The sequence below is a fragment of the Orcinus orca genome, chromosome 1 (genome assembly GCF_937001465.1).
Source record: "Orcinus orca chromosome 1, mOrcOrc1.1, whole genome shotgun sequence".
Taxonomy (NCBI): domain Eukaryota; kingdom Metazoa; phylum Chordata; class Mammalia; order Artiodactyla; family Delphinidae; genus Orcinus; species Orcinus orca.
In genome coordinates, this window is record NC_064559.1 from 99,830,066 (window position 1) to 99,851,883 (window position 21,818).

General features: G+C 39.7%; 1 protein-coding gene across 4 annotated transcripts in view; it reads right to left on the reverse strand.

Moving 5' to 3' along the window:
• Window positions 1-3,639: 3,639 nt before the first annotated feature.
• DAP3 (death associated protein 3) overlaps window positions 3,640-21,818 on the reverse strand; it is a 29,063-nt gene continuing 10,884 nt past the window's right edge. For 2 of the 4 annotated variants that reach the window (XM_033414648.2, XM_012538560.3), the window contains exons 2-13: window positions 21,297-21,348; window positions 16,389-16,511; window positions 14,854-14,955; window positions 12,367-12,475; window positions 10,921-11,013; window positions 10,150-10,280; window positions 9,379-9,459; window positions 9,132-9,290; window positions 8,378-8,437; window positions 7,800-7,889; window positions 4,923-5,040; window positions 3,640-4,006 (exon numbers count right to left, since the gene is read on the reverse strand). In XM_033414648.2, the coding sequence (XP_033270539.1) occupies window positions 3,921-4,006; window positions 4,923-5,040; window positions 7,800-7,889; window positions 8,378-8,437; window positions 9,132-9,290; window positions 9,379-9,459; window positions 10,150-10,280; window positions 10,921-11,013; window positions 12,367-12,475; window positions 14,854-14,955; window positions 16,389-16,511; window positions 21,297-21,348 (1,204 nt within the window). In that variant the 3' untranslated portion in view covers window positions 3,640-3,920. The remainder of the gene's footprint in view (window positions 4,007-4,922; window positions 5,041-7,799; window positions 7,890-8,377; window positions 8,438-9,131; window positions 9,291-9,378; window positions 9,460-10,149; window positions 10,281-10,920; window positions 11,014-12,366; window positions 12,476-14,853; window positions 14,956-16,388; window positions 16,512-21,296; window positions 21,349-21,818) is intronic. The other 2 variants (XM_033414649.2, XM_033414650.2) reach the window with 2 other exon arrangements.

Consider the following 21,818-nt stretch of genomic DNA (forward strand, 5'->3'; position numbering starts at 1 on the left):
CTGGGAGAGTCTCAGACCCTGATGAAGGTATGAACCCGTTGAAGAATAGAGGGAAGGAAGAAATCTGACTGCAGTTTTTTTTCTTTTTAACACCCTTATTGAGGTATTATTTATATACAGTAAATGATATTGAGGTGTCACTTACATCCATCTTAAGTGTATGATCTTGTAAATAAAGAGTTGTGCAGTCATCACAATTCAGTTTTAAAGCATTTACATCATCCCCAAAAGATTCTTCCTGGGGAATTACAGGTAAACCCTGTTCCTACCTCTAACACCAGCCAACCACTGATCTACTTTTGCCGTTATAGATTTGCCATTTCTGGATGTTTCATATAATCATACAAATGTATTTTTGTGTGTTTGGAGTCTTAGCGTAAGGTTTTTGAGTTCCCATGTTGTAGTATGTATTAGTATTTTGCTCATTTCTGGTTATCCGTTTACAAGTAGATGGATATTTGGATTATTTTTACTTTTTAGCTATTATGAATAATGTTACTATGAATAGTCTCATGCTGCCTGAACACAAGTCTTTGTGTGGACATATTTTCATTTCTTTAGGGTAGATACTTAGGGGTGGAATTGCTGGGTCATGTGATAACTTCGTGCTTAACATTTTTAGGAACTGCCAAACTGTTTTCTAAAATTATTTCCATTTTATATTTCCACTGGAAATGTTTGAGGGTTCCTTTTCTTTTTCCCTGCACCCCGCAGCTTATGGGATCTTAGTTCCCTGAAAAGGGATTGAACCCAGGCCCTTGGCAGTGAGAGCACCGAGTCCTAACCACTGGACCGCCAGGGAATTCCCACGGAGGGTTGCTTTTTCTCCACATCCTCCCCAACACTTATTATTGTCTTTTTGATTTATAGCCATTCTAGTGGGTGTGAGGTGGTATCTTACTGTGGTTTCGATTTGCTCCTAATCAGTAGTGATGTTGAACATCTTTTCATTATCCTGTCAGCCACTTATATGTCTTTTCTTTTTTTAAGTTTTTAATTTTTTAAAAAAATTAATTTATTTTTGGCTGCGTTGGGTCTTCATTGCTGTGCACGGGCTTTCTCTAGTTGTGGCGAGCGGGGGCTACTCTTGACTGTCGTGCACGGGCTTCTGCTTCTCATTGCAGTGGCTTCTCTTGTTATGGAGCACGGGCTCTAGGTGCGTGGGCTCAGTAGTTGTGGCTTGTAGGCTCTAGAGCGCAGGCTCAGTAGTTGTGGCGCACGGGCTTAGTTGCTCCGTGGCATGTGGGATCTTCCCGGACCAGGGATCGAACCCGTGTCCCCTGCATTGGCAGGTGGATTCTCAACCACTGCACCACCAGGGAAGTCCCCAAAATTACTTTCTTAATTTCATTTTTGGATTTTTCATTGCTAGTATAGAGAAATACAATTGGTTTTTGTATATTAATCTTGTAGTATTGTTGTGACCTTGTTGAACTTGTTTTGAGTTCTAGTAGATTATTTTGAGATTTCCTAAGGTTTTCTATATACAGGAATATGTCATCTGAAAAGAAAGAGAGTTTTGCTTCTTACTTTTCATTCTGAATTCAGTCCACCTGAGTGATGAAGAAAAGCCCCAAGAGACCAGCTGTGCAGCAGGCTTAGCATGGAGACAGAAAAAATTGGGGCATGAGGATCAGGTCTGCAGTAGAAGGATCTTAAGAAAAAAAGGGGACTGGATAGGGTTGATTATGATAGACTATTTGGGAAAAAATTAAGAATCCATATTTAGCAAATTGCAAAAGTAATGAGGCAATTCTTCAGTAAGGATTTTGTACATAAATGATAGTATAGTCATACAGCTTACTATTCCACATTCATGAAAGAGAAGAAGGCATATTGATTATGAGCTTGGCCTTCCAAAGATGGAAGCCAATTTCCCAGCCTCATTTACAGTTAAGGATCAGGCTTGTCAATCAGATTCAGGTCCTGTCCAGTAAGTATCTGGTAAGGGTAAGAGCAGTGGCATCTTGCTTTTTTTGGGAGGCAGCAGCACTGCAATTTCTGGGGGCTAGCTGCCATTATCATTAGTATAGGCTGCAATGTCAATGTTCATAGTAGCACTGGTGACTTTATCACAGCAGACCCTCCCCTGTTGTGGTTAGGATGTTGTCTGTGGCTGCTGAGCTTGTGACAGTGTCCCTCTTGGAGGTTCTGTGTGCTATTTCCTTTTCTTTTTAAATTCCTTAGAGCAGGCACTCGATTTATAAGAAAAACTCCTGGCAGGAACAATTTCCAAGATACCTGGAAACACCAAGGTATAGAAGAGTAAGTACACTATTGTGTTTAAAAAAACGTGTATTTTTTTAGAATTTTGTCTCTATAATTTGATTGCCTCTAGAAAAGGGAGCTGAGAGAAAACGAGCCTGATTTTCTATGAAATGTTTTTGTATGGTTTGAACTTTGTAACCCATACATGGCAAAAATAAAGGCATAGTGAAGCCACTGAATGACATTAAGGGAATTGCATGATGTGCTGTGTTTAGAGAGCTCACTCAGGCAACCCAGTGAAAGACTGGAGGGAGGAGCCACGGGTAGTTGGCAGAGAAACAAATTAGCAAATGATTATAGTAACTCAAACAAGAAGCGATGGGGTTATGAAAGGCAGTGGTAGTAAGGATGGAGAGGAGCTCCATCTGAGCTCCTGAAAAGACAGATCTCAAGGCTTGACTATCTGTATTGGGAGGCGTATCGGTCAGGGTTCAGTCAGAGAAGCAGAACTATATTAAAAGGGATCTGTTAAATGGATTCAAACTTTCCAACTGGTTAAGCAGTCTCTATAAGGCTGTTATCTTTGAGTTTGATGCTAGAACATCAGTCTAGCTAAAGTGTCTGGGGACTGGGCCAGGGATGGAGGTTTTATTTTTGACAGGGAATCCTTGAGGAGGATAGGGTAGGGGCAGCTGGCTCTCTAGTGAAAAATGCTGATATACATTCAGACTCTCTTCTCGTAGTAATTGTTCAAATAAAGCATTAATAGAATCCAAGTTATAAATAGTAGCTACCTATCATTTATGGGGGCCTACTATGTGTGAGGCACCTGACATTTATTATGTGATTTAATTCTCACAAAATCCCTGAAAGTTTGGCATTATTATTACCTTTACATAAGGTGAAACAGAGATAAGGTAAAATTAGAGAAGGAAATAGGCTCAGACAGTTAGTTAGCTAATAAGCAGCAGATCTGGGAATCAAACTTCTCACTCTTTGGAACCAACAACCTGGGTATGGTGAGAGAATCAGACTCTTCTGAAATTGATGAGTCAGTGTTTTCTCAAATCTCAGAAAGATGGTACACAGACAGTACTATTCTACATGGATTAAAGATGTTAATTCACTACATACAATGTATGCTGTAGGGGTTTAGAACTTCTTTCAGGAACCTGTAGAAAGGGGCTGTACTATACAAAGTTGCCAGACTCAGCTGGAGTTTGAGGAAAGTTCTCAGGGACCATTGATAAAAGAGTAAATAGGAAGTGAATGGACTGGGAGTGAGAAGTTCAGGAGATTGAGTCTCAATCTCCTAAATTGAATAAAGTCTGGAAAATTTCTGTAGAATTTAGTCTCAACAAGAAGAATGCCAAAGAAATTCAATTTGGCCAATCTGAAGGCTCTTTCCATCTTATAAATATAACACAACACTTTAAGAAAGATAATTTAATTTTTTAGGAAAAGCTACATGATTATTTAAAATGTGAAAACCACAACTAATAAACTGATGTTAGTTTCAGGACATCTTATTGCCACCACAGTCACATCACAAGGAACCCACTGCAACGAAGGCTGGGAGCTGACTGCAGTACTGTCCAATCCCATAAGTGCACGTGCCTGGCTGCTCTTCTTGTGTACTGCAGGACTCCCCCATCTGATTGGGTCCATTAGAAGAAAGGTCCATTGTCTTCCACGTACCTTGTGACCATGGCTTAGAGGTAGGCACAGAGCCGCTCCAGCTGCCCAGGATTCCTATTACTTAGGAACAGCAACTCCTTTTTCCCTTCTTCTGTATGAGCTAAAATGGAGCCAAACAGAAAACTGGCAGTTTTCTCCTGTAGCATTGTGTTACTTAGCAAATTCTGTAGTCAAAGGCTACGTTATCCAGACTATGTTCTGATATAATTAGCACTCCCAAAACCTCACTTCTAGGCCCTTTATTCCATCCGCCAGTATTATTTTTTCTATGCATAATTTCCTTTTCTGTCTCTATTCCTCCAACCAGCATCTATCTCTCCCTCTGTTTCAAGACTATCCTCTGGACTTTAAGGACTGTCAAATCTCTCAAGGCCCTTTTAGAAATCTCTCCATTGTGCCTCCTAACTCATCATGCTGCAGCTGCTTTATACTCTTCCCCCTATTCCTTTAATAACCTATTCCAACTGCAGCTAATTCTCTATTACCTAGTAACAGAACCACCTTTATTTTTCCTCTGCACCCCGCCCCCCAACAGACCCACACCCACCCAGAACTGAGGGCAAGGGTTAAATGAGCAGCTGGAACACTTTCATCTACAAGTACTAGGACAGGTATAGCAAGGATTTGGTTTGGTGCTGGAGTAGCCTCTCACACAGCATCAGTTGTTCTGGGGGTGCCCTAGCATATGAGCCTCTCAATGCAAGTGTGCTGAACGATGAATAAATGTGACAGAGTGTGGCAGCAACCCAATCACCTGGGTTCGGTCTCACCTCCTCTGTTAGCATGAGCATCTTATTCTAGACTAACGTGAGAATTTTAGGGAGAGATATAATGTCTCTTGTAAATCGAACTTTAACCAACCCCACACCTTCTGTACCATCTAATTAGCCAGAAAGAAGTCAAGATAAAGGGAAAAAAGATGAAGTACAAATTACAGGCTGCTGCTGAGGGAAGAAGAGATCAAGGCTCTGACTCAGTGGGATTCTTCTGTGAGAGGAAAAAGCTAAGCAACTGACCTTTCTCATGCTGAAGCCAATTGTTCTCCAAATAATAGTGAATACAACTTTCAAATTCCTTTGGGTTATAGTTGGAAACCAGGATGGGAATAAAGGGATCCAGGGCGTCAAATCCTTCCTGGAGAAGAAAAAGGATAAAGATACAGTATTTGTTAAGTGACAAATCAGTGTTTATTTAAACACTTTGAGGATAAGGTCTTTGAGATTTTGTTCTATTCTCCTCTACTCCACGTTCTCTGGGGCTGGCTACCCTTGCTCTACATGGCCACAAATATACTTAAAAAAGAGATAACGCTTGAGGCAAGGGGCGGTGGGGGGCGGTGGGGGGAATGCCACTTATCTGAGAGTATACACACATAATCATATACGTGTTTAAATTTTTTTTACAGTTCTAACTTCAACAGTCAACAACAGTTTTGATAGTTCATATACTCAAAAAAATTAAAATGACAAGGATGGGGGAAAAGATCCTATATAAACTAAAACAAATGAATCAAATTGTATTTCAAAGTTCAAACATAACACTGAAGGGAGGAGAGAAACTAACCCAAACTAACTTCTGAACAGAATATCTGAACAAAAGACCCTTAGGCTAAAGATAAAAACTGCTCTAAAAGATATTGAGCCTAAATAAGACAGAAGTAAAAAAAAAAAAAAAAAAATTTGCCCTCTAGTTCACAGCTTATTTGTATAGAGGCAAGGGTTAGCAATTCTGAAACTACTTTTACTATAATCTAAGATTGAGCTAATATGTAAATACACTGTGAATGAGAGATTATCGTTGGAGAAGAGGGTTACAAATATGGAAAGGGTGAAGGATACAATGAATGCTGGGATGCTAGCCTGGAACTAGAGGTATCAGATTTATGGTTTTTTAATATAGAGAGACAGATACAGATGTGTGTGGATGTGTATATATAAACACATATATGCATATAGCACACATACATGTATGTTTGTATATATGAATAGTGCATATATCTACTTACTAACTCTGCTGGAGGGCCTAGAAGAAGTGACACCCACATCCCAGTAGCAATACGTATACCTAGCACTCAGGTCTTGGTTTCTAAATACTATTCTCCTCTAAAACGAACCAAAGCTCCTTGAAGAAATGGCTGATTTTAGGGCTAGGGCATGGAAAGTACAAGATGAGTCTGGAACATATTCCTTTTTTTTTTTTTTTTTTAAAAATAAATTTATTTATTTATTTTTGGCAGCGTTGGGTCTTCGTTGCTGCGCGCGGGCTTTCTCTAGTTGTGGTGAGCGGGGGCTGTTCTTCGTTGCGGTGTGTGGGCTTCTCACTGCGGTGGCTTCTCTTGTTGCGGAGCACAGGCTCTAGAGCACAGGCTCAGTAGTTGTGGCGCATGGGCTTAGTTGCTCTGTGGCGTGTGGGATCTTCCCGGAGCAGGGCTCGAACCCGTGTCCCCTGCATTGGCAGGCGGATTCTTAACCACTGTGCCACCAGGGAAGCCCTGGAACATATTCTTGTGTCAAAAGTAAAGAAGTGCTTAGAAATGATGGGGACAGAGGAGGAAAGGTAGGGAGAAAAATGATGGGGACATGTTAAAGGGACAGAGAAGCCAGCTTGAAGGGCTCCTACTGGCCAAATCTGGGATATCTTAAGCAGCAAACTAAATAATGATAGTAATTATTTAATGGGTTCTAAACCCATTAAATAAGAATCCACATGTCTATATTGAAACAAATACACAAGGGAGAAAGGAAAATTCTTAAATATAAGAGAGGGCCAACTGATACATTTAGAAGTAATGGTGGAGCTAGAAAATATCCATCTTGCAATTATCATGATAATTGATTTAGGGAAGAATCACCGATGGAAACTAAAACTAGTAAGGGGAAGTTTGAGAAGTAAAAGGATATTTACCTAGTCTCAAAGTATATCTCCACAAGATACTTATTCATTACAAAAGGAAAAGAGTAACTTTACTGAGGAGAAATCAGGTGGAGAGCACCTTAACTAAGTGTTCAAAGTATATATTGCCAGTAACAGGAGAAATAAGTTCCATGTGCTTTCTGATATTATGCACTGAGAAGACACACTATAACTTCTAACATCACGTATAGTCAGGAAAAAACAGACAACCCCATAAAATAACCCATAAGATAACTAGCATGTACTCTTCAAAAACAGAGATATAAATATTAAGGTTATAAAAGACAAAGACTGAGGATCTGTCTCAGATTAAAGGGGACTAAAGACACCTGACAGTTGAGTGCGGTGCATTATCCAGGACTTTCTTTTCCTGTAAAGGACACTGGGATAACTGGCAAAATCAGAATATATTCTATAGATTAGGTAACAGTCAATGTTAACTTTCTGATTTTGAAAATTGTGCTGTGGTTATACATTAGAATATCTTTTTTTTTTTTTTTTTTTTTTGCGGTACGCGGGCTTCTCACTGCTGTGGCCTCTCCCGTTGCGGAGCACAGGCTCCGGATGTGCAGGCTCAGCGGCCATGGCTAACAGGCCCAGCCGCTCCGCGCCATGTGGGATCCTCCCGGACCAGGGCATGAACCCATGTCCCCTGCAACAGCAGGCGGACTCTCAACCACTGCGCCACTAGGGAAGCCCTAGAATATCTTTGATTTTAGGAAATATGCATTATTTAGAGATAAAAGAGGGCATCATATCTCAGGTTACTGTCACATTATTCAGGGAAAAAAAATAGATGGAGAGAAAGAGTAAAGCAAACATGGTAAAGTGTTAACATTTTAGAAATCCAGCTGAAGTCACAGAGGAATACCATTTTTCTCCAAGTCTGAAATTATGTCCAAAAAAAAAAAATATATATATGTATGTATATTTAGACAGAATGACTATCTAAGGGTAAACAAATTTTCCAGTGATTTGACCTTTCCCAGCAACTCCTGGGGCAGATAGGCTTTCCGGGGCTTAAAGAGAGACCCGGTCTGGCTCACAGTCAACACAATGGCGCCTCCTTGCTGAAAGAAAGGAGAAAAAGCTGAATTTGAAAAAGACAGAAAAATGCATTTTAATCATCTGCAGTTTTTTTTTTTTTTTTGCCATATGGTGGTATGGCAGTGTGATCTAGCACAGTTAACTGGCAACTAATTTGATTATTAATTCTCAGTTTGACTCTGACAATAAATTGCTACATGATCTTAAATTTATCAAAATCCTTTCCAAAGTTGATAAGAAATAAAAACACCTTGAACAATTGCAGCAAAGTGAAATTATGCCAATATTTCAAAAAAAATGGTTTTGAATAAGTGTACTCCAGTCAAGTGGAAAGATAAGAAAACAAATATATAGATTTAAAACTTGGTACAGTTATGAGAATTAAATAAGATATAAGAACTTTCTGTCCATAAAATTAGAGACCAGTAGGTATTAGCAATGAGGCAGTTGAACATCTTTAAAACGAAAATACATTTCTTTCTGAAATCTGTTAGGTATCATGTGTACTCACCCAATCATTTTTCACCATTTTCCTCAGGTTGTAAATAAATGCTAGTTCTTCTGGGGCAATCTGCACATCGGTCAATGTGTGAGACAGAGGTGAGAGGGAGGAGAAAGGGAGAAAAGAGGGAGAGAAGAGAACATTACTTGCTCTGCCCGGATGCTCCCCTGAGATATCTGCACTGACAACAACTAGAAAATCCTCAGCTGGGAAATCTCTGGAGGACTCTGCACTCTCACTGTCGAGGGCCTGGGTTCAATTCCTGGTCAGGGAACTAAGATCCCACAAGCTGTGCTGTGAGGCCAAAAAAAAAAAAGAGGAAAAAAAAATCCTCAACTACTACATAACTATAGTACCTGAAGGTACCTCTGGAATAAGCTACATGGCCACTGCTCCTCAAACTGCCATGCTTCTGGAGATTAAAAAGAGTTACCAAGGGAGAAAATACCCACTACCCCAACCCACCCCCTTCCTTGATGCTTCTGATCGTCTCTGCTTAGACCAGAGAACATCATTTTGAAAAGAGAATAGAAAGAAGAAAATTGACAAAGAAACCACAGCTTTTGTTGTCATGCTCTTGGTATTCAGTGGATGATGGAATGTGGCATCATCTCCTTCTGATACTATTTTCACTATACATCTTATTTCAAATATTCCAAGGCAAGAAAATATACTGCATGGTCTAGAAGGCTATGTCCCAGCCTACGTATATGATGGGTTCTGAAATCAGAGAAACCAAAATAGAGAAACTCAGTTTTCCTACCGGGCTTTTATCTTCTTTTTTCAGTGTGGTCCTTCCCCAGAGAGCATTGACTCCATCCACTGCCACCAGGAGGCGAAAAATACCCAAAGAACTTTGCCTCTTTAGCTCTTTGAGCACAATCCCAACTGCATCTGTGGCATTCCTCACCCGCGTTATGCCCTGTAGGGAAAGAGAGACAGTGGCTTGCAGTCCTACAAGAGGCTGTCTCTGGTTAGACATAGTACATGTTCAGTGTCTTTTTTTATACCTGTTCAACTACTTCTCCCAGGGGACTGCCTTTCTCAGTGCTTTCTCGCTTATTCCAGACATACTTCTCTTGAACTTTTATCTAAAAATAAAACAAAGACCAAAAAAGGCCACTTAGCCTAAGGATGAACCCATCCCTAGCTAAGAAGGTAGGGTAGGAGGCTAAGGTTATTAGCATTCTATTTTCATCTATTTTTCAAGCCTTGTAAGAGAGCTCAGCAGGGAAGTGAATGCTTTCTAGCCCATTTCTGCCTGGAGCTTAAAAAAACACACACAAAAAAGTAAGGGATTCTGACTAAAAAGGCCCAGAATGAAGCCTTGGCACGTGCATTTTTAACAAGCTCCTAGGTGATTCTGACTTACATCCAGAGTTGAAAATCCCTGGCCTAGAGACTGTATCCAAGCATCACTAGAGAATAATTTTACGAATATGTTTCTGGTACCTAAGAGATCTAATCTGGAGAAAATTATGTAGTTGAAATGTGTGTTAGAGGATTTTAGGCTGTCACCTTGGAAAAGTCAATGAAGCAATCTGGACTTCACTTTGCTACCCACCAGATGCGACCAGCTTACTGCTGCCTCTTTATTTTACATGGATAAATGAGTTTCAGCGTGTGAACTCACTGTGAATAAAATGTATGAAAGAAATACAAAATGGTATAGTTATCCCAACTACAATATTAGTTCTCCATAGTCTACTGGTACTCAGGGCACAAAGAAGATAAAAATCTTAAAAGATTGTCCAGCACCAAACTTCTGGGAGTCTAGTCACCTGACTCAAGAAATGCTCATTTGCAGTTTTGAAATTCTTCAGCCAGGTTGAAGCCTCTAAAGGTTGATCAAAGCGCTGTTTGTTGTAGGTGGACTGCAGAAGATCCCGGCAGTTTTTCACCCAAAGATGAGCTAATCAAAAGGCAAAAGAAAACAAACTAGGCAGGAACTGACTGTATTCAACTCAAAATACTCTATGCTTCTTTAAGTTATGGGAGATGACTTTAGTTTCCCATATATATTTCTTAAAGCCTTCTTGCTTCAGAGGTTTACTTTTTGGTCTGGTCCATCTTAAATATTATCATTACACACAATACACAAATAAATGGATTAAAGGTCACCTCAGCTTCCTGGCAGTTTTTAAAGGCAGAAAATGTGGATGCAAACAACACTGAACAAAACAAGGAGGGATATATGAGAAGTATGAGAGTTTAAGTTTTTAAGATCCATGCTGACAACCTAGAATGCTGACAAACAGTACCATGTCAAAGGGTCTAAGGGTACTCAAAGTTGTTGGCTGATGGCAATAAAGCTTGTGGTGAACACTAAGGGGGGAGTTTATGCTCTTGGGCATTAGCTATCAAAGTGAGGATTGCTGCGCCAAAAAATACTTCATTCTAATTATCAAAAAGTTCCAAAACTAACTCAGACCAGCCTGTACCTGGAGCAAAGACTTCTCCCTTAGTTGTCAGAGCCCTGTCAGAAAATTGAAGCCACAATGTTACCACAGTAACAGAATAACTAACCCCAACATAGTGAGGGAAGTTCTTACCATCTGGAATATGCAGTATCAGCCAATCCTGTTTTGCACAGAAATGAATACTATGGCAAAGACTGAGGGTTTTTCCTGTTCCCTTCTCGCCATCTAAAGCACTTGCTGTTAAAGAAAACACCACCTTCCAGTAGTTGGGACTCCACGCTCCCAATGTGGGGGCCCGGGTTCCATCCCTGGTTGGGGAACTAGATCCTGCATGCCGCAACTAAAAGATCCCGCATGCCAGAACTGAAGATCTTGCATGCCGCAACAAAGATCACGTGTGCTGCAGCTAGGACCTGGCACAGCCAAATAAATAAATATTTTTAAAAATAATAAATTTATAAAAAAAGAGAAAGGAATAGTAGTTTCTTTTTTCTCACCAGGAATTGATTTAGGAATGGATGTGTGACGTAATTCTGGGCAATATGAAATGAGGGATGTCTGATGGAAGCTTCTGGGAAATTTTTCTTTGTTTTAAAAAAAAAAGAATGCAAGAAAGGAATGTTTACTTTTCTGGCCTTTGGACATGGCTCTGTGAAGATGAGATGTTTGGAGCTGCTGTAACCATTTTGTCAACATGAAGAAATCAACCTGGAGACAAAACCTAATATGGTGAGGATGACAGCAGAAAGATTAAAGGAATCTGAGTTCTCTCTTTTTTAAAAGAATATTCATTTGTTTGTTTTGGCTGCACCCGGTCCTGGTTGCAGCGCGCAGGGTCTTTAGTTTTGGCATGCCTGTGGGGTCTGGTTCCCCGACCGGGGATCGAGCCCGGGTCCCCCTCACTGGGAGAGCGGAGTCTTACCCACAGGACCACCAGGGAGGTCCTGGAATCTGAGTTCTTGATGACCTCAATGAACTGCTGAAATAACCAAACCTGAGCCTAAACCTGATGTTCCTGTTCCTTAGGCAAAAATCATTTATTACCTAAGCCATTGTGAGTTGGACTTTCTTCTTACTCAACTGCAAATGAAGCATCTTAAGTGATAAACTAAAACAGGAGAAACACAACATGAGATGAAGAATTGGGTCATTTTAGAGATGAGCCACCAAAAGTTGGAGTATGTTAATATGCTATTTAATATGTTCATACCTAATTTTAAAAAAAGCTGTTTTGACAGTACCACTAAAATAGATTACTTATGTCTTTTAAATTTAGGACTGCAAAAATCTCCAATTAGAGCAAGGAGTAAAAGAAACAAGTTCCTGAGGAAAATAAATTTAGTCAATTTTCAAAATATTAGAATTTTCATGCACTCTTACTACAGGAGTGTCAATTCTGACTTAACCCCTTCTGGCTAAAAATAAAGGTATTTTCTTAATTAAAAAAAAAGAAAGAAAGAAAGAAAACACCACCGAAAGGGACACTTCAACTGTCAACAAATAAAGCATTTCTTCTTTTCCCACATTTGAGGAAGGAAAGCATTGGCTCAGATAGCCCAGGCAAGCAGGAAAGGATACAGAAAACGTATCGTACAGCTGGATGAGCAAAATTGGTGTTTTTCAGGTAATGCAGAAGCTCTAGGGCTGGTCTCCTTACCATCAGGCAAGCTTCATTGAATGTCTTCACCTAACAAAACAGGGAAAGAGGAAGGAGAGGGTGGGGTGTGGAACTTCTAGCCAGTTCTTGGTAATATACACTGAGTCCAACATAGCAACCATAGCATCAAATTGCCTATTTTTCATTTATTCAGTTAGGAGAGGTTGGTATTGAATTTGAAAATTTAGCCATGTAATTTAGCTAAAAATTGAAACACATTATCCCGCACCAACTGTGTAACATTCAGCTTTTGATTATTTCTGTAAATGAAGCACAGATATTACATCAGTTAATTGAAATTTACAAATAATCCAGACATAACTATGTAATCTACTTAAGGTTGATATAAATATTAAAAGCGTGTAAAATGCTTAACAAAGCATCTGACACATGGTAAGCATCAAATAAATGTTAATTCTTTTAAATTTATTTTTAGCTAATTTTTCTTTTAAATTAAATTTAATTAATTAATTTATTTTTGGTTGCATCGAGTCTTAGTTGCGGCATGCAGGATCTTTCGTTGCGGCACGCGGGCTTCTCTCTAGTTGTGGCTCGTGGGCTCCAGAGTGCTTGGGCTCTGTAGTTGCGGCACGTGGGCTCTCTAGTTGGGGGGGCAGAGGCTCAGTAGTTGTGACGCATGGGCTTAGTTGCCCCATGGCATGTGGGATCTTAGTTCCCCACGTTCCCTGCATTGGAAAGCAGGTTCTTAACCACTGGACCACCAGGGAAGTCCCTTTAGCTAATTCTTATAACTGTAGCCACCTAGACTTTTCTCTAGAACTTATATACATACCAGATCAGGAGCAGGTGTGACCAACTGCCCCACAGCTATGAGGCCATACCTGACACCACCAGTATACAGATACACCAGAGAACTGGCACACAAAATTCATTCCCTTTATGCCATCAGGAATAATTTGGTGGAAAAATTTGGGAAGCAGTGATATGTGTGAAAATGATTTGCAAATAAAGTATTTAATAATGTCTACTGATAAGAATAAGTACCTAACAAATACTATTCACAAGTATATCAGATAGGGATTAAGATAGTGTTGGTATTTTTTAAAGAAATCCTAACCAAACAATTGAATTGGAGAAGGACTTTGACAGGTAAGTTCAAACTTAATGGAAAGTGAAACCTTCAAAAACATGATACAGATATTAAAACAGAAATGCCGTATTAGGCAATATGACAGTACTAAAATACACAAACAATGGTGAGGGAGTTGGCCTTTACATAAATGGAAGTTATGGAAAGAATGTATGAGTAATTCCTTCCAAAGCACTGGTGGTTAACCATTCTGAAAGCAACCTGCAATAGTTAAAGTTAGGCCCTCAGAACTATGTTAGAGATTGTACTACGAATGTCTTGGGACAGTTTAAAGATGATTTCTTCTGACCGTGTCCTATTTCCAAACTTAACAAAATTTTTGATGACAAGCTGTCTATGGCCTAGAATTAGCCCCTTTACTGGTGTCTCATCTAACTTCTTGAAATAAAACACATTGAAGAAATGACATCCTCTGGTTTCTAAGCTAAAAATCACCTGCACAGTCAAGTTTGATATTTCAATAAGAAGGAATAATTTCTGAGGCTGAAACTAATTGAGCAGGAATTATCCAAAACAACCAATTTTCCCAGGGACTTCCCTGGTGGTCTAGTGGGCAAGACTCCATGCTCCCAATGCAGGGGGCCTGGGTTCGATCCCTGGTCGGGGAACTAGATCCTGCATGCATGCCACAACTAAGAGTCTGCATGACGCAACTAAGACCTGGCACAGTCAAATAAACAAATAAATAAATGTTTATTAAAAGTGTTAAAAAAAATTTTGCCAACAAACTCTGTTTGCAGTTAACTATGAATTCTTTCAATGGCTATAAAGCAATCCAAGATTACATTCTTTGGGTTGAATTTATGACCACAAAACTACATTTTCTGAAAACCCATGAGACTGAAGAAGAACAATGAATGATGCATCTAATCCAAATATCATTTCTATTTGGCTCAAAAATATATTATGTTTTTGCTTTTCTATACATATAAACTATTTTCATGATATTTTGCTAAGGCAAATATTAAATTCATTTTTAACAATTATTTGAAGTCTAAAGTTTCTAGAAATCTGTTGGGTAACACAAGGAAAAGAGTGGAATATTATTTATTTACTTAAGAATATTTTGCCTGGCTCCAAAAAGGATTTAAAGAGGTTAACTGCAGATAAGCATTTGCTTAAAGTAATTATAACAACAGCACTATTCACAAAAGATAATCAATAGCTCAATTTATCTGATTTGTTTTTAAGATTCAAATTAAATCTTTTATAGTTTTCTACTCATTTAATTCCACCCCTCTGCTATCAACAGCTTGTGTTATAAGCTCCCTCCAATTCCCTCCCCTGTTTTGAGCACCTGCATTACAAAGCGAGGAGGCAGGCCATGGGAGAATACAGTCTTCAGATCTTGGAAGGATATGTTGTAGTGCTGACCCTCATGCTGCTCCCCATGCTTGGCCTAGGAAATAAAAATGCAAACAGGTATAATGGATAGAGTGACAAAGACTTTGAAAAAGTGTCAAGGGCCTTCTAGACTGTAGTGAGGAAACACTTCTCTCTCAGAGCTGGAAAAGATATTCTTTCATTTCTTAGACAAAAAATGCTCGCTGTTGTCCCCAAGTCCACAGTGTATATATAAAGCTGATGTTGGCCTGAATGATGAAGCCAGTTGCTCGGCAACATAAACCCTAGATGTGGAAGGAGCAGAGACAAATCTTGCCATCTGGATTCTTCTGTGCTGTGCATAGAGATGATCCAGTCACGTGACAAGATCATCTGCATGCCACTGTTGCCATAGAAACCTCTGAGGAACTGGCAGATAAAGGGACTACAATTACAGGGAAAAGCTGAAAGGCAATTCAATGACTTCATTCACTTATTCTATTTCATTTTGTGCTTGTGAAAGTAGATGAACGCTAGAGACATAAATAAAACACACCCTGCTGAGATGGTGTTTTGGGTAATGAGTTATTTTTTTCCCTTCCACAAGCACAGCATATGTTAAGTTGGGGCAACTCAGAGGGCAGGGGTAGGGACAAAAAGGGAGAGAAAAGCTATTGGTTCCCTTCACATTTAAGCACAGACCATACAACTGATTTCATTTATAAGAGGCAACAATAATACTGAGGAAGGAGAAATCAGCATTTAGCCTAATGGGACCTGAAATAGAAAATGCAACACTGGATACTGCTGGAATCCTGGTTTCTACCGATAAACTTCACTTTAAATACTGCTCTTCTCAACAAATCAAGTTAGTTCCCTCTCCAGACACTAGGAAATCCACTTAGAAAGGTGGAAGATAGTACCAGATTGGTTATTAGGAAAACTATGTGGTCCTAGGCAAGTAAGTTGATTTTGTTAGGGTTCTCCATACCAGGGTTGGTAAACTATGGCTGGCTACCCATTTTTGTAAATAAAGTTTTACTGGAACACAGCCAGGCCCATTTGTTTATGGCAGAGCTAAGTAGTTGTGACAGAGATCACTTTGGCTCATATGCCTAAAATATTTACTATATGATTCCTACAAGAAAAGTTTGCCAACCCATCATACACTAAGATCAATAATCACTACTAAATTTAACTTCTAAGGAATTGAGTAGTTAAGTATTTACTAGGTACCTACTCTATACCCAACAAAACCCTTGGCACAAAGTGAGTTCAATGGTAGGAATTAAACCAAAACAGATATGGACTGACCTGTCTGAGCTATGTTACCATAGTATCAGATAGGGATGGGGAAGATCAGGGTTCCAGAATGCTGTCTCAGGTACTGTCTGACTATATGTAAAAATCTGCTTAGCTTCTTTCAGTTTCAGTTTTTCTTATGTGTAAAATGATGGCAATACAAATTATAAGCCCTGAAAAAAACCCATATACACGTTAGCAACTCACCGGATCATTCTCACTGGTGCGGGAAATAGCTCTGGGACTCTCAATTGCAACCTGGTTATCCAGGTGAGCAGCAAGGCATTGGGGTGCCTGGGTCCCTATGTGCAAAAAACGTCCAGGGTCCAACTATAAAAGAAACCATTTTAGTGTTTTACAATTAATAGGCTTTTTACGCTTGCTACAACACAGAGGTTTTAAGCCATATCTGCCACAGGGAAAAATATCACTATCATGCATTTTAGTTTTATGTAAAACAGATCCTTGTTATTATTTATAATTCTCTAAGTCCAATCACATTATTCATACTCTGAATCTGTTCCAGCTTGTGTTGCTATGTCTGGGCTCTGTCCCATATGGAAACAATTCCGTTAGAGATTGTTCAGGAGCATAGCTCAGCCATTAACAACCTAACTCAGGAAACTTCATTTAATGCTCTTGCCTACAGTGATGAATGGTGGCCAGTATTGTACAATTCCCAGCTGTCTAGTAATCCTAGTCACCTCAGTTATTAGGGGATTAGTGCAACGTTCCTATTTGATAGGTATAATTACACTCCTTGCAACAATTTTCTTGCTAGCTGTGTCCTGAAATAAAGAATCTTTCATTAAGAACATGTAACGAGGGAGTGAGTAAAGCATCCAGCTAAGTGAAAATAAACTGCTCTACAGGCAACTCAGTGAACTGCACATGGAAACCTCAGAACTGGGAAAGGTTTGGGGAAGAGGATGAGATTTCAGGAGATAAATCTGAGAAAATGCTAACTGGAGAACTCCCAAGCTGAGTTTAAGGATAACAGGCCTTGTGTATAAGTGAAAAGATGCCAGTTACAAGAGAAAGATTAGAGTATGAATCCAGTAGAATGAGGAAAACAGGGTTGTGAGAGATGGCTGTAGAAAGGGAGCTGCTCGCTAGGTCAATAGATAGTATGAAAGCTGCCTGTATTTATATTTAGTCTCACCAAGCAGCTTCATGAGTGCAGAAAATGTATATTATTTTTGTACTACCTCTCATAACATTTATAACCATTTAACAAGACCTTTGACTCCCTGACAACTTTTTAACTGGTATCTTTGACTCTTCATCTTTCACAGTCCAGAAGATTTGTCCTCCCAAATAGGTTTAACATTCAGCTAATCAAAAAGTTTTGATGGTTCCCTATTAATGTCAAAATAAGTCTCAAAGTCCTTAGCATGATAATTAAGGCCACTGCTATAAGTTCAACCTCCTTTTCTAGTCCTACTCCTTTATAAACTCTATACTCCAGCCAGCCAACCATGCTAAAACATGTTATTCACTTTCATGCCTTTATATTTCTGCTCATTCTATTTCAGCTTCCCTCTCTCCCTATTTAAATCTTACTCATCATTTAAGACTCACCTCAAATGTCATATCCTCTGTGAGGATTTGCCAGACACCTCCAGGCAAAAGCAATTATCTTTCCCTCTCTATAGATAGCACTTTCTTTGTATTGCATGCATTTTTACTCTGCCTTGAACTACATTCATGGCTTTTGTTAACTGAGTACCTATAAAATGCTAGGCAACAGAGTGTTATACACACATTATTTTTGAGCCAAGAATCCTAGAAGATAGGTAGAATATTACGCTGTTTTATTATGAGGGAAATCAAAGTTCAGGGAAGTTAAATAACTTTGTCTAAAGTCACAGAGTTGGTAGGTGATGAAATCAGAATTCAAATCCAAGTTTGTGGGACTCCAAAATCTTTATCCTTTTTATTGCATCATGTTATCTTACACACAAGTTTGTCTCCCATTTTAGGCCACACACACTTGAAAGAGAAAGGAAAGAGAAGGGATCAGGTTTTATTCATTTTTGTATCTCCTTCTCCAAGTACCCAGTGCACCACAAATACTTCATACTTGTGCCCTGGAATAAAAAAATCTTTCTTAGAGACATGATGAGATGGGGGAGTTTGTAAAGCATCTAGCTAAGTGAGAGTAAACTGCACTACACTGCAACTCAGTGAGCTGCACATATAAACCTCTGAACCAGAATTTGCATATTTAATGTAAAGTAATAGGGTAAAGTAATACAGTTGCTCCAACATTGTCTGCGAATGCAGAGACAGCAATGTTTATCACATGTACTCTATACCTCCCAGCCTCCCTTGCAGAAAGATTGGGGTCACATGATTAGTTCTGGCTAATGAGCTATCAACAGAAATAACTTGGGTCAATTCTAGTCAGAGCCAGTTAAGAGTGGGTATAAATTCTCTTTTTTCTCCTGCCATGGCAACCTTAAAACCTACATGCTGAGATGGCATCCCAAGATGACAAAACTGCATCCCTAAGTCTATCCCCTCCCATATTTGCCTGCAAACCATTTTTTTTGGCAGCACTGCACAGCACGTGAGATCTTAGTTCCCCGACCAGGGATCGAACCCGTGCCTCCTGCAGTGGAAGTGCAGATTCTTAACCACTGGACCGAAAAGGAATTCCCTCCCTGTAAACCATTTTGGAAATATAGCAACATCAAGAGCAAAACAAAACATATACACACAACACAAACAATATCATGTGTTGAGTTAAGCCAATGAGAATTCAAGGCCTGTTACCTCCATAGGATCTGAACAATACACCCTACAATGTTCTCAATTCTACTGGAGAGAAAGCATCATGTCTCTAAATAAAGTAGCAGTCAAGTGGAAAATTAAAGATATTCAAGGACCACAGGGTGGTGCTATTTCTACAAGAAACCTTTGACTTTTTAGTTAAATGTTTTTTGCAGCAAATTAAAAGCTAGCAAAATGGATTCCTTACTTCTTCGTGTCATATATGGCATCACCCAGCTAGTCTCTTGTCTCCAGGGAAAACAACCATATGTACAACTGCCTCTGCACCGTTCCAGAATGAAAATCATGCAGTTCTTGAAAGAAGGGCATTCACGAGCCAATAAAGAAGGTAACTCTAAACTAATCTACAAAAAGCATAAAATCTTCTCACTGACATTCCTCTGTACTTTGGACTCAGGTCTTTCTTGTCTGCTATAAAGGAAGAAGAAATTGTAGCCTTTTAATATAATAAGTTGGGGCCAGAATCCATCCCTTTGTTGATCTTTGCTTTTTCATATTGTTTTATAAAAATGGGTTATTTTATGTACATAGGTTTGTCATGAATCCCTGGAAAAAAGGTGAATCCTATAAGAGGAAGGGCTCCTTTTTAAGGAAATCTAATCTGTAATTAAATGATCAGATGGAAGTGACTAAGCCCTTCCAGCTCAGTTCTCATCCTTTAGGACATAACTCTGGTAGGATTTCTTCTGGACCCTACTAATCCAGGTTAGGTGCTTCACCATGCTATAACAATCATTTATTCATGATCCCACTACTGGACTTCCAGGTCCTGAAGAAAACATGGACCATAAAATGCAATACAGCACAGTGGTTAAGGCCACAGGCTATGAAGTCAGACAGACCTGGTATCTAGTCTGGGTTAGACAACTTCACAGCGTGTTACCTCAGGCAAGTTACTTAGCCTTTCTAATTCTAAATTTCTGCATCTGTGAAACAAAAATATTATCTACCTCAGGGGTTGATCATGAAGACTAAGAGAAATAAAGCACTTAGCACAGTGCCTGGCACATAATGAATGCCCAACAAATAGTAACCACTGGGACTTCCCTGGTGGCACAGTGGTTAAGAATCCGCCACGGGTTCGAGCCCTGCTCCAGGAAGATCCCACATGCTGCAGAGCAACTAAACCTGTGCGCCACAACTACTGAGCCCATGCTCTAGAGCCCGTGAGCCACAAGTACTGAGCCCGTGTGCCTAGAGCCCGTGCTCTGCAACAAGCCCACGCACTCCAAGGAAGAGTAGTGCCTGCTCGCCGCAACTAGAGAAAGCCTGTGCACAGCAACGGAGGCCCAACGCAGCCAAAAATAAATAAATAAATTTAAAAAACAACAACAAAAAAGACCCAAATAGTAACCATTATTAGTGAAATGAGTCATCTTAGAATCCTGAGTATCTGCCATAAGGAAGGTGCTGAAAAACTATTTGCTAAATAAATGAGAGAATGAAGTAAAGCAACAGAATAGTCTTTCTTACATATGATTTTATTATTTTAATCAACTATCAACTATCAGAAATCAGCAACTTAGGGCTTCCCTGGTGGCGCAGTGGTTGAGAGTCCGCCTGCCGATGCAGGAGACATGGGTTCATACCCTGGTCCAGGAAGATCCCACGCGCTGCGGAGCAGCTGGGCCCGTGAGCCATGGCTGCTGAGCCTGTGCGTCCGGAGCCTGTGCTCCGCAATGGGAGAGGCCGCAGCAGTGAGAGGCCCGCGTACCGCCAAAAAAAAAAAAGAAATCGGCAACTTATTTTTTTTTAAATACTTCATGAAGGGATGATAATCATTGACCCAAATGGAGAATAATGATAATCATTGACCCAACTGCACTTAAGCTTATTTATCTCCTTTAAAAAAAGTCAGTTCTCCTATGATAGGGTAAATTCCCAAGCGCAACTACTCTACTAAGACCTGTTATTGGATTTTTAGGGCAGTTGGGAGTGAAGTGTATGGGCAGAGAAATGGAATTGTGACTGTTCTTTTTTTTTTTTTTTTTTTTTTGCGGTACGTGGGCCTCTCACTGTTGTAGCCTCTCCTGTTGCGGAGCACAGGCTCCGGATGTTCAGGCTCAGCGGCCATGGCTCACGGGCCCAGCCACTCCGCGGCACGTGGGATCTTCCCAGACTGGGGCACGAACCCGCGTCCCCTGCATCAGCAGGCGGACTCTCAACCACTGCGCCACCAGGGAAGCCCGTGACTGTTCTTTTGAGCAAAACTAGTCAGCTGAAGTTCTCCAGAGCATTTTATTCTGGATACAATCAATCCAGAAAAGAAATCCACCTAAAGACAGTTTACACAAAGCACTTAAGTCAGTCAGGACTCACCTTATGGACGCTGGAGATAAGCCTTGTCATTCCTTTCAGCATTATCCCTGCACTTTTAAAAAAAAGTGAAAAGGTAAGCCACAACTGGGAAAAGATATTTGCACAACGGATTAGTATCTAGAATAAATAATGCCTTTAAATTGATTTTAAAAATGAGCAGAAGACACGAACAGATATTTCACAGAAAAGGGAACACAAGTGGCTAGTAAACCCATGGAAAGAGTTCGACCCTTATGACAAATCAGGGAAATGTAAATTAAAACCACCACAATGAGATACCATCCACAACCATCATATTAAGAAAAATGAAAAAGACAACAGCAAATGTTAAAGAGGCTGTGAAGCACTGGGAAGTTTCCTATACTGTCAATGGAATTATAAATACAAATATCTTGGAAAACAAATTTGACATTATCTGTAAAGTTGAAAATGTACATGTCTATGGCCCAGGTATTCTACTCCTTCGTATTTATTTTAGAAAAACACATATACATGTACACTGGGAAATATGTATCACAATGT